This window comes from Pleurodeles waltl, chromosome 7 (assembly GCF_031143425.1).
Source record: "Pleurodeles waltl isolate 20211129_DDA chromosome 7, aPleWal1.hap1.20221129, whole genome shotgun sequence".
Taxonomy (NCBI): domain Eukaryota; kingdom Metazoa; phylum Chordata; class Amphibia; order Caudata; family Salamandridae; genus Pleurodeles; species Pleurodeles waltl.
This window is the reverse complement of record NC_090446.1, coordinates 1,494,518,257-1,494,531,961: the sequence shown is the minus strand read 5'-3', so window position 1 is coordinate 1,494,531,961 and position 13,705 is coordinate 1,494,518,257. Positions and strand designations below refer to the sequence as shown.

General features: G+C 43.5%; 1 protein-coding gene across 1 annotated transcript in view; it reads left to right on the top strand.

The window, feature by feature from the left end:
* Positions 1-1,093, top strand: part of LOC138247089 (GRIP and coiled-coil domain-containing protein-like) — a 77,275-nt gene extending 76,182 nt beyond the window's left edge. Inside the window, exon 6 of the mRNA XM_069201835.1 lies at positions 363-1,093. Coding sequence (XP_069057936.1) covers positions 363-1,093 — 731 coding nt within the window. The remainder of the gene's footprint in view (positions 1-362) is intronic.
* Positions 1,094-13,705: the final 12,612 nt, after the last annotated feature.

Sequence of the window (13,705 nt, the reverse complement as noted above, 5' to 3'; positions counted from 1 at the left end):
ACGTAGAAGTTAAACAGGCATGACTGCCTTTGAGTCCTGCACAATTGTATTTGTGCAGCGGCATTTTTGCTCCTAGTAACCCTGAACGGATCTTAGTGAGTGTAAACTGATGTTCCAGAAATCACCAATACTCTAAAACTGCTTCAAAGCACTGCAGTGAAGAAGAGAGGGAAAGAAGGAACCCGAAGGAGGAGAGTGATCAGAAGAGGGGAGGAGGGTGCAGGAGATGAGGCTGAAATTAGCATTTAAAGCATGATAGTGCATTCCCAGCCCTTCACATGAGGAAAGGACTCATGGGATAAAGCGTTGGCATTGGTTTCCCATAATCCTCTTGGCCACCCCTGCACCAAGGCTCTGCACAGCTTTTCTCATAAAGCGAAGAATTGATACTCATGATAAGAGTGCAACAAGCAATGAATACAAGAAAATCAAGAGTGCAACAAGCAATGACTACAAGAAAATCAAGAGTGCAACAAGCGATGATTACAAGAAAATCAAGAGTGCAACAAGCAATGATTACAAGAAAATCAAGAGTGCAATAAGCGATGATCACAAGAAAATCAAGAGTGCAACAAACGACTACAAGAAAATTAAGATTGCAACAAGCGATGATTATCAGAAAAGAAAGAGCGTAACAAGCAATGATTACAAGAAAATCAAGAGTGCATCAAGCAATGACTACAAGGAAAGCAAGAGCGTAACAAGCAATGAATACAAGAAAATCAAGAGTGCAACAATCGATGATTACAAGCAAATCAAGAGTGCAACAAGCGATGACAACAAGAAAAGCAAAAGCGTAACAAGCGATGACTACAAGAAAATCAAGATTGCAACAAGCAATGACTTCAAGAAAAGCAAGAGTGCAACAAGCAATGACAACAAGAAAAGCAAGAGTGTAACAAGCGATGATTACAAGAGAAAATCAAGAGTGCAACAAGCGATGATTACAAGAAAAGCAAGAGTGCAACAAGCAATGACTACAAGTAAAGCAAGAGTGCAACAAGCGATGATCACAAGAAAATCAAGAGTGCAACATGCAATAAGTATAAGAAAAGCAAGAGTGCAAAAAGCGATGAATACAAGACAAGCATGAGTGCAGCAAGTGATGAACAAAAGAAATGTAAGTATGCAAGACATTAATACAAGAAAAGCAAGAGTGCAACAAGTGATTAATACAAGAAAAGCAAGAGAGCAACAAGCGATAAATACATAAAAGCAACCATAAAAAGTGATGAAAGAAAAGCAAGAGCGCAACAAGTGACGAATATAAGACAAGCAAGATTGCAAGAAGTGATGAATACAAGACAAGCAAGAAGTGATGATTACAAGTGCAACATGTGATGAATACAATAAATGTAAGGTAGCAACAGGTGATGCATACAAGAAAGAGTACAACACTTGAATGCAAGAAAGGCAAGATACAAGACAAGCAAGAGTGCAACAACTGATGAATATAAGATGATTGTTAGACCTGGCATCTTTGTGTTTCCCCTGTCTTTTTTTCCATATGACCTCCTTGTTTTATGGTAGGCTGGACTCTGTTTTTTCTGGTTTATTGTTTCTGTGCACTTTATCACTGCAGATCAGTGCTAAAGTGCAAGTGCCCCCTATGTGTATTGTATTGGTGATTGGTTTATCCACAATTGGCATATTTGACTTGCTAACAAGTCCCTAGTAAAGTGCACTATATGTGCCCAGGGCCTGTAAATCAACTGCTACTATTGGGCTGCAGCACTGATTGTGCCACCCACACGAGTAGCCATGTGAACATATCTCAGACCTGCCACTGCATTGTCTGTGTGTGCAGTTTTAAACTGCCAATTCGACCTGGCAAGTGTACCCACTTGCCAGGCCCAAACCTTCCCTTTTACTACATGTAAGGTAGGACATAGGTAGCCCAATGGGCAGGGTGCAGTGTATTTAGAAGGTAGGACATATACTGGTGTGTTTTATATGCCCTGATAGTGAAATACTGCCAAATTCGTTTTCAACTGTTGCAAGGCGTATCTCTCTCATAGGTTAATTTAGGGCCTGCCTTTAAATCTCCTTAAAGTGCAGTTTCCCTTTGAGAGCAGATTGAAATGTGGAGTTTGGGGTCTCTGAACTGGCAATTTAAAAATACATCTTTTATTGAAGTTGTTTTTTAGATTGTTAGTTCGAAAATGCCACTTTTCGAAAGTGGGCATTTTCTTGCTGAAACCATTCTGTGACTCTGCCTGTTTGTGGATTCCGTCTGGGTCAGACTGACAGTTGGGCTGTTTGTGAATCTCCTCCAGATAGTGATGCAAATGGGGGCAGGATGTAACCTGCATATCTTGATGAGCCATCTTGGCTAGAGTGGAGGGAGGAGTGGTCACTTACACCTGAACGGGCTGTGCCTGCCCAGTCTCCAACCCCCTGATGTGTCTCTGGAGCCTGGCCTGGGCAAGGCAAGATCCTGTAAACAACTGAGACTTCTCTTTGAAGTTGGGCAACTTCAAAGGCAGAAAGGGGTGTAAGTATTGCACCCAAAACTCCAGACTTGATATCACCTCACAAAGACTTATGAATCAAGAGTAACCTCTGCCAAGGAGAAGAGCTGAAGAGCTGGAGAAGTACTGCCCCTTTGCTGTGTGTGCTTTGCTGGGTTGGCCTGCAATTACTGCTTCTGCCTTAAAGAGGGCAAAGACTGGACTTTGCTGTGTATCCTGCTTGGGAGGTTTCTCCAAGGGCTTGGAGTGGAGAGTGCCTCTTATTAGAGGTCTCAGGGATATCAAATATTTCAGCTTCATCTGCCTACAGCACTGGGAACTGTGTGTTTTGTGTTGCAACAGAAGAAAATCCACTGTGGCACTGTCGACACCGCCACACGGAGCCGTGCCCCATGTCGCACCGCAACCCTGGTCTCACCGACGTTGCCACCTGACACTGCCACCAAGCTGCTGCTTGCACCATGAGCTGTGGGCCCTGCACTCCGCGTAGCCTTGCTCACACTGCAGCCTTGGCATCCCCGACAACGCTGCTTCAAGCTGACACTGAAGCCGCTGTCTGCGCCGTTGCCTTTGGACACTGCTCGTAGGTACACAAAGCACCGTCCCGTCCCACACCTCAGCCCTGGTCCACCGAAGCCAGCGCCATTGACTCCGGTGTTGTCAACGGACTCCCCTGTCTGCAATGCGACCCGTAGAAGCCACACGGAGCCCGCCCCGCGCCGCTGCCTTGGGCCTACCGATGACAGCGCTTCAGCAACGATGCCCCGCTGCCTGCACCGTGACCTGGAGACACCACATGTCGCACCACCCCACTTCACACCGCAGTCCTGGTCTCACCGACGTCACAGGATGCCGTCACCGAGCCTCTCTTCCTGCACTGTGACCTGTGGGCACCGCATGTAGCATCGTCTGGCTTCCCATCACAGTTCCGACGCCATCCACGCTGCGCTGTCATGGGGGCGCTGTCATGGGGGCAGCATGTTCAAGTGAAAATCAGAGCAGCCGCTCTATGCTTCACTGTGCAGACCGCAACCCGCCTGCACTTTTAAGGGAGATTAGAGATCCCCTTGCAGACGACTGCAGCAAGTGACTGCACCCGCCTGCAAGGCGGTGTCTGGGGGGTCCATAGGACCCAAATCACCGAACAGAGTGTTCCCAGCCTAAAACTGTGAAGCTCCTTTCCTATAAAAGACCCTGATATTTATTCAAAACAAAATTATCTTTTTCTTTTTATGTGTCTCATATGAAAAAAATTAAAAAATGAAAGGGATCCTTTTCTTTCGAATAGATACCAGGGACTTGCGTAGGAAATGAGTTTCACATTTTTAGGCTGGGAATACTCGGTTCTGTGATTTATGTTCAACATAGGGAGATTGTATTCTCCAGATCCTTCTAACAGGAAACATCTTATAGTCTGTCCTAAGTGGCAGGGCTGTATCCAGCCCCTGTCCATTTGTTCATGAAACTGCTCCACAGGGCCCCACTTCTCCCCTCCGGAGGGCTGCCGTCAGGGGCCGTGTGGACAGTAAACCACATTCTAGGTGGTGCACTGGCACTGCGCCTCCTGACAGTTTCTTTGCCTCTGCGTCCGTGTCTATAATACGCACAGATGCAGAGGCAAAGAGATTCCCTCATTTGCATCGGCCCATCGGCCCATGCCCCAGTGCAAATGAGGGATCACCCTCTGGTGACAGCGAAGGTGCTATATGTTCCTGCAGAGGCGGAATAACTATGTTATCTGAGTGTGATGAGAGCAGAGTAGCATTCTGGAGAGTGGAACAGCAAAGTATACAAACATCTGGCCAGATGCCACTTTAGTGTAACCAAAGAACAGACATAATATAGAGGTGGCAATAGTGGTGTAAGAATAAGGACAGAGCACTCACAATAGCATAGGGAAATATGAGTTCATTTGAGTGGTGGATTTGCAAGTTTGTTAGTTGGATTGAAGTAGGACAATGGAGGGATAGAAGAGGGAAGAGTCTACAAAGTGCTATGTGGGAGATCATAATATTAAGATGAGGTTTGGAATGAGTAAAATGAGAATTGAAGGAGGGAAGGGTCTCTAGAATTGGATTAGGGAGATCATCGAAGTAAAATGAGGTTTGGGTGAGTCAAAGGAGGGATATATGAGGAAAGAATTTAGAAAGGGTTGTTTGAAAGATAACAGTAATAAAATGTGGTTTGAGGTGCTCCAAGGAGGGACAAAGAATGCAAGAGTTTAGAAAGGGTTGTTTGGGAGATCATAGTAATAAAATGTGGTTTGAGGTGCTCCAAGGAGGAATAGAGAATGGAAGAGTTTAGAAATAGTTGTTTTGAAGATCGTAGTAGAATGAGGTTTGGGATAAGTCAGAAAGTGGAGGTAGATGATATATTGGGAGAGGAATAGGATGAGACATAGAGTAGTGCATTGGAGAGATTCAAATGTCAGGCTGGAGCAGATCTCATTGCCATACCACAGGAGAATGGTGGCACAGTTTTACTCATCATGCAACAGTTGAAGGATGGCACAGCATTGCTTGTCTCTCAGAAGTTGAGGGGTGGCAGAGATCTCATTGCCACGCAGCAGTGGAAGGGCAGCACAGCATTACTTGCATGCAACAGTTGCAGGTTGGCACAGCTTTCATTACCATGGAGAATGGCAGCGTGCCCCAGCATTTACTGCCACGCACCAGTGGAAGAGTGGTACTGGTGTCCTTGCCATTAAACAGTTGCAGGTTGGCACAGCTTTCATTACCATGGAGAATGGCAGCGTGCCCCAGCATTTACTGCCACGCACCAGTGGAAGAGTGGTACTGGTGTCCTTGCCATTAAACAGTTGCAGGATGGCACAGCTTTCCGCCAACACAGGATATTTGCTCCAACACACAAGATCTCATGATATGAGGAGAGTCACAATATGCTGCATGATTTGAGAGATGTGGAACCAGATAGCTTGCTTGGTCAAACTAGGCATGAGAAAGGGTACAAGGAGGCACTTCAGACATTGGGACATGTGTGTATGTGTGTCTGAGGATTTATATAGCACAGACCTAGCTGGGAAGCAACAATGCACTGTGTATGGAATGAGCCTTGCCCGCCTCGACTGCTGAGCCTGCTGTAAGAGGCACAGATTGGTGCTGGAGCCAATCACGACCTCAGAACCCACCAGCAGCAGAAAACAGAAAACCACACAAAGAAACTGACTTGTGCCCAAAACATTTATATCACAGAGGATCGTTGTGACCACAAAGACAAGCAGAGCTTTTGGCACCAGCCTGGTTTAGGGAAACAGTTATTCTTAGTGCCCAGAACACAACAACATGGAAAGAAGCAAACAAGGGATAGGAGAGAACCAAGGACTGAAATCGGCCCCTTGCCATGCTTGTATATTCGTAAAGTTGTTATTGAATATTCATGATGTGAGGGCACAGATGAGAGACAATGTCTGACAACAACGCCCAACACACCAGGAGAGTTTGCACGCTTATGTAAGGACCACTTTACAGTTTTAGTTTCAGCTCTGTACTTTCCACCTCCCAGTCTTCTTCTCAGGCGACCACACCGTCTGTAAAATCAACAGCTCCGCCATCTTATGTTGTCAACAAGCACTGACAAAACCAACAGGCCTCGCCTATAATGGGTGGATTCCCTGGCAGTGCTTTATTGCTTTGATATTGCCAAAAATTATAACTGAAGAAATTAACTATGGCCTCCAGTGCATTACGATGCACGCGCACCCGTGTGCACGCGTGGGCGGTCACCTTGGTAGAGGTTTTCTTTTATGAGAAAAAAAACCCCAATATGACCGCATGGACATCACCGACCATTTTGGAATGGCTTTTTCATAGACGGCTGCCACAGCATCTGCATGTGTTCGTGCATCTTGACACAACAACAGCAAGTTTCGCACATTTTAAAAGTTTAATTTGATGTTCTAAGATGGCCATCAGTCATTGTTGATTGGTAAATTTAAAAAATAGTATGAGTGGGGCTGCAAAAAAGAAGAAGGAAGACGTTCAGCGGCAGTGTTTTGCCCTGGACCCTCGCAAATACATTTTACACTTTCAAAAATTGAAAAGGTTAATAAAACCGCGAGATGGTAAAGGAATGGTGTGGGAACAGTGGAATGATCAGCAGTAAACCAGAAGCAAGAACAAAGAGTGCAGGTCAGGGATGTGAGGGGTAACGAGTGGGCAGGAAGAGAAAAAGGAAAAGCATGCTCTCACAAGAAGATCTAAAACACAGATAAAAAAAATAATTCCATGATGCCTGAAGTGGAAGGATACAAGTCAACCAATCAGAAACACAGGGAAGCAGCCATGCTCCAGGAGTGGGCACACACAGGAGGAAGTTCATCCAATAAGGAATGGGCAACTGAGATAGACAAGAAAGTCACCTAAACAAGAGCCTGACACATAGCCCACTCTATGCATAGTATTGTAGACAATACTCTGACGTCCCATTCCTGAGGCTGTGTGAAGGAAGTTCGGTGGATGGCAAGACCCGTCTGACAAACTCCGAATCAGGCCCTAAATGTCTACAACAAGAATTGTAGTAAGTCCAGAGATCTCAAGGTGTCCCAAGTCAATGTGAGGAGTTTAAGTGCATAACTGTCAACTGCTCACTTGGCATGAGAATGGCATTCAGTCTCTCTTTAGTGTTCCCCCCGCAGCAGCACAAAGCTTGTTGGGAAGTGATTTAATTTAGAAAAAGAAATGACAAGCCTCAGAATCCTTTGTGCTGGTTCCTGAAAATCAGGACTGGTTGAAAGATACTCTTATGGCATAAGGATTGGGCCAGAATTGGCTAAAGCTTAATAGTAACAAAACAGAAATTCTATTGTTCGGCTCTTGTAACGAGCTGTGGAACTCTCGATGGTGGCCTTTGGAGTGTGGTGAGCTTCCCACGCCTATCACTGCCACCAGAAATTTGTGAGTCATCTTTGATAACTGTCTCTGTTTCAAGCCTCAAGTAAATTCCATGGTCAAAACAAGTTATTGGATTTTAAAAACGTTGAAAAAATTATTTCCATATCTGCAGATGGAGGAGAGAGTTGCGGTCATTCTGGCTTTAGTTATGTCCAGACTTGACTACTGTAACTCTCTGCTGCTTGATTTGGATAGAATGTCACTAAGAAAGCTCCAACTGCTCCAAAATAATGCGGCCCATTTGATTTTAGATCTCCCTCGCTCGGCCTCCGCCAGCAATAGCCTGAAATTATTACACTAGCTTCCGGTCATGAGCTGGATTATATTTAAAACTCTATGTTTAACGTTCAAGTCAGTACATGGAGGCGGAGTAGATTATTTAGCATCTAGGTTACGCTGGTATAGGCCAAGTTGGCAACTCAGATCAAAAGAAGCTCATCTGATTCAAGTTTGTCATACTCGCAGGGCTAGATGGGGAGATAATGCGTTTACCGTTGCTGCAGCTAAGCATTGGAACTCGCTTCCTCTTGACATAAGGAAGGAGCACAATTTCATGATATTCAGGAGGTTGGTAAAAACCTGGCTCTTTCCTCGATAATGCTCTCTCTTCTTGCTCCGCCTGCTTTCTCACACTTATAATTCTCACTCTAGCGCTTCGATGCCAAGGCCGGAATGCGCTTTATAAATACTAAATACATAAATACTAAATACAAATAAGATTAGTTAACAGGTCCATTGCATTTTTAGAATTCTGGTACTTCTGGTCTTGTATTAAAAACAAGGCCCATCTACGACAAAATAGAGAGTAACAAGAGAAACCCATACCAGATGAGCTACTCGCACCTGACGTAAAATACCACATTACTTCTTGAGGCTTATTGTGCATCCTAACACTGATGAAGGACAAAAGACAATGGTAAAAACGCCAAGTTTGGATCGATATAATTAGTGCACCCTTGAACTCTGTTTGGGTGACTCAGAGGAAAAAAACAAGACTAAAAAATAAAGAAAAAATTTCAGAAAATTAAAGACTTCAATATATCACAATATAGTTAACATTTAAATGTCTCAGAATCTTTTTTAGGACTTCTTTGAATGTATGACCAATTCCCTTCCTCTACTCTCTGCGACAAGATGGGAACTCCTACACGTAGGCCATGCTGATTTGTTATGAGTTTTACCCTCAAAATGGAACAAACATTGGCAAAAGTCAATAGATTCTGCTTTGCAGTGCAAGCAGTGGCAAGGTCAGTAATGGTGGGCGCCCATCTCGAATTGTGTTTTTATATACTTCCAAGAGGACCACTTTGCTATGTCAAGACACCATATTGCGCCCATCGTGGAAGTATAGTAAATAATGTCCCAAGATTAGCAAACAATATTTTCTACACTTAAAATGGCCTCCACTGTGCTCCAAGGTTCAATATGCTGGACATGTTGGAAATACAGAAAATAATGTTACAAGATTTCAGGTTGTGGTTGTCAGCTATGACAATGCTTGTAAAACACTGGTTGTACAGGCATTGGCAACCACTGGCATCAATAGCGATGGCAAAGACATTTTCTACTGCCACCATTGTGGAATGATATTTTCTATATGGCCATCTTTAAAGTAAAGAAATGAAGGGACATATTTATACTCTGTTTGCACCAAATTGGCATAATTTCTTAAAACTCTAATTCGGTGCAAAACTAACTCCATATTTATACTTTGGCGCTAGACCCCTCTAGCGCCAAATTTATGGAGTTAAAATCCTTTTTTGGACGTGGAAACATACCTTGCCTTAATGAGATGCAAGGTAGGCATTCCAGTGCAAAAAATGACTCTATGGCCTTACCGCCATATTTATACTCCGTGGCAAAAATGGTGCACGGGAGGGAGGAGGGGTCAAAAAATGGTGCAAAGCTTGCTTTGCCCCATTTTTTAACACCTGGGTCAGGGCAGTCGTTAGGGGACCTGTGGGCCTATTTCGATGGTGGAACACCATGGAATAAGCCCACAGGTGCCCTCCCCAGGCCCCATGGATAGCCCAACCCAAACCAGAGGGACAGCAGAGGATGGGGGACCCCATCCCAGGTAAGTATAGGTAAGTACAGGCAAGCATTTTTTTTTTTTTTTAAGTGCCATTGGGGGCCCTGAAATGGCCCCCCCTACATGGAACTGGGTGCAATGGCCATGCCGAGGGGACCCTGGTCCCCTGTGCTGGCCATTGAGGTGGTGGGCATGATTCCTGTCATTTCCAAGACAGGAGTCATGTGGTATGGACGGTTTTGCTTCAGAAAATGACTCTAGGCAGGTTAGAGTCATTTTTTTACTCTAACCTGCCTAAGTTATTTTTGGTGCAAAACCCAGTTCTTCCATACCGCCAGCCCCACCCAACTAACGTCATTTATTTTACGCTAACCCACCCTTTGCACCGGCTTGCATCATTCCATAAATATGGTGCCCGGCTGGTGCACAGAAATGGTGCAAGCCGGTGCTAAACTTTTTGGTGCAAAACTGCGTTAGTGCAGTTTTGCACCAAAAAGTATAAATCAGGGCCAAACTTTCCAAGATGGATGGCCACCTCTATCTCATTTGGCACTTCCATCGTGATTTTAAGTGGCTGAAGGGGAGTAGGGCGAGTGAGGGAGGGCAGGGTTTGAAGAGCAGCACCAAGTCACAGCAGTACTCACAGTGGTATTGTAGAGAGAGACATTGGGGGTTTGGAGATGAAAAATGAAAAGGCTGGGAGAAAGAAAGGGGGTGAGAGAGAAAGAATGAAGCAGGATATGTACTCCATTAGGTGCTATATCTCAAACCACACACAAACCAAATGGAAAATAGTTCAGGAGCAAGGAATTGAAATACACAAGGAAGCCATCCAACTATGACAAAGGGGCAGACTCAAAGAACACGCCTAGTATCTGGTATGAACTTTGCACAACTTCATCTGTAGACAAAGTTTGTTGCAAAAAAACTTTACTGCAGAATGTTCCTATAAAAGTAGCTCTTTCACTTACAAAACCTTTTTATCTTTTTTTGTTTGAATCTAGTTAAAAGCAATGCCAAAATACTCAGGAACTTCAGAAAGGCAAGCACCTCATATTCACAGACTTTGTCTAACCGTTGACTTCTAGTTTTTCTCATATTTTCTCTGACCTACAGAAAAATTATGTGTGACGTTTTAACTTGTAAAAATTATTTTAGGAGCGAAATAATTTTATAAAACTCATGAGTGATTTGCCACTGTTTCCTGCAAAACAAGCTCTAGCCAATTACCTATTTGTGAGATTCTGTTCTTAGGACTTCTCTCATGATAAGTAAGGGTTTAGACAGCTCCACAAGCCTACAGTTGCCTCCTGAAAAAACAGGGTCTGGCTGAAAGTGACTTTGATGACATGGTCCAATGGACGACCATGAGACATACTGAAGGGATAAAAGTCATCAAGGTGTGGGCAACCATGCGGGCCTTACATTTGTCTTCTGTTGCCTCTGTACTCTAATGTGCTGCAGGTTTAGTTTGTTCCACCAACAAAGCACAAAGATCTGCTGGACAGGGATAGGTCAGCAATTTGATTTCGTAATCTATATCCCTTGCTCGTTTGTTTATATAGCCTTAGAACCCGCCGTAGCGGGCTCTACCGGCTATTAAAGGCCCGCTCCCGCGTTAAATGCCCGAGCCGAAGGCGAGGGCATTTAACAAAGGAAAGGGCCTTTAATAGCCGGTAGAGCCCGCTACGGTGGGTTCTAAGGCTATTAGAACATTCTGCCACTCAGGGCAGAATGTTCTATTAAAAAAAACTAATTGCTCACGGAGCCCGAGGGGATTAAAATTCCCATCGGGCTTCGTGAGGCTTTGTTCACTGCTGTTGCTGTGAACAAAGCGAACATTGGAATGTTGGCGCTGCGGGCTTTTACCGGCCAGTAAAATCCCGCAGCACTCCATTGTCTTCAATGGACATGCCAACATTCCAATGTTCTAATGCTGCTTAAATCAGTGTATGAAACCATGGAATTTGCTTGCAAAGATGTTTCCATTTCTGATTGGCTGTGGGACCTGAACTCAATGGGCTGCATCTTATTTCACCCCAGTGCTCTATTTCCCCACAATTATTACACATTTCGAAAGAGTGTCTTGTTCTTGTAAGGATTCTTGACAGAAAGGTATATTTTGCATCACTAGGCCAAAGAACAGTGTGCAGTAAGTTTGGCACCTTATAGCTGCTTCCTTGTGTCATGAGGATGAACCTGCTGCCCCTGGATGGAAGATGAAAAGCTGGGACACAAGGCCTGGACATCCATGCCCAAAAGAGAAAGAGCTAATGCTCCGCTAACTGAAGCCTGTATGGAGGACCAAACTAGAGAAGAGATCCTACTGAGGAACCTTGAGGATCTGCAGATCAGCTGATCTTGACTGAACCTGACATCGATAATCATCATCTGCATCTTGAGATGGTTGAGGATGTACCTGAGACACAGGAGGACTGTGCCTGTTGGTAGACATGTGATGTCCCCTCAACCTGCCTGAGAGTTCAGTAATGAGTTTTGGAGCCTGCGTCCCCATGGTGGAGAGAGTGTGGCATCAGGAGGTAGTTCCCCCCCCGTTGACTTTGATGGATGCCCCTATATCTTCCTTATTTCAGACCCAAAAGGAAACTATGTTTCATTAAGGGTTGCTCATAGAGTAGGCCTCATCAGAATTAACTTGGTGCCAATTGAATCCTTCCTTTGACCTATGACTCACCTTCTGTGAAATCGATTATTCTACACACGGTAGTAGCAGTAATGTAATGTTACGGTGTTTAATCTCATGTATGTAGTAGCACTCTTTTTGACCCTGCTGTGACACTGTTGTGTCCAATCATAGGATTATCCGATTACCAACAAATCAGCAGCCACCATCTTTGCCACCTCAATAAATAAAAACACAGTGTGAAATGGAGATCACCATTCCAGTTTTGCTTTCTCTACTCCGCTCATTGACACTTACACTATCATTTTCATTAAATTGGCACTTGTAAGCATGGTCCCAATAAGTGGAAAATAACAAGGTTGCAAGTTAAAACATGCAAGCTATGGGCTGAACAATGTGTCTTCCATATATTCAGAAATAGGACTTAACATGTGTAAAAATGACAAAATAATGAACTGATACTATCACAAACTATGCCGCAGTATATCACATAATTTGCATTTTCTTGTTTCATAAACCAGTCAACTCTGCCACATAATTTGGTCCTCCGTTGCCGCATAATTTCAGTGATATTGAATATGATTCAGGCATTGTCAGTTCAGATGGCAGGAAAGGAGTTAGCAACAGGTGCTGTGTGCTCATTGCCCGCCCCATGCCTGATTTCATCACAGGTGGTGCTAAGAACCACCACTGAAGTGTAGAAGAATGTGTCCTTCTTCACATCTCCCAGAGTATTGACATGCATACACCCATTTCATCATCCAAGCAAATTTGGTATTTTATTATACAAAGACATGGATTTGACTTGGGCGATGGTGTGTACAAATGAAATTATATAAATAAACCCTATTCCTTCAAATAAGGTCTATTTACCCGCGTAAGAAAGAAATTCAATCACTGAAATGCAGGCCTTCTGCTGATCAAACAGGAGACTTAATTGAAAAGAGTTTGCCATATTGGTAAGTGTTAGCATTTATGATGCAAGTAATTTTGGTGTGAACACTTGACAAATGCTCAGCCTCACCAATGTGAACCATTTCTCTGCTCACTGCATTTTTAAATGAAAGAGCACAACCTTATAATTTCACTGTTTTTGTCTGATTTTGAACTAGACTATATTTTTGTTACTTTACATACAGCTTGACAGGGATATTGTGGTCCTGCATTTCTATTTTGAGGAATATTTAAGTTTGAATATTTGCACTTTTTATCATCACAGTGAAATTTGCTCTTGTGATTTGGGCAATATTTGTGTTCAATTCAAGCACTGAGGTAATTTAATTTGCGTAGTTTAATTGAAAATTCTATTTTTATTTATTTTAGAGATTCTTTTAAGTTAATGTATTTTTAGAGTGTGCATGCATTATTTTCCTCTGTGCTGAAAAAGTAAGAGCAAATGGAAAACACATTTTCGATTTCCGTATCTGTCCAAAGATGCATTTATTACAGTAAACTGTTACTTCTTGATTTTGTGCCAACAACTGTTAAAAAAAAATAAAAAAAGAAAGCCCTTTCTTTAACGTCGTATGAAATCAGTTTATTTTTCCTCAGAATTATTTTTTTTGCATAGAACAAACACTGAGAACCGATGTAGCGCTGCATGGAGTCTTGCGCACCCTTTTTAGGATCGAGCCTGCGTTGCATGCGC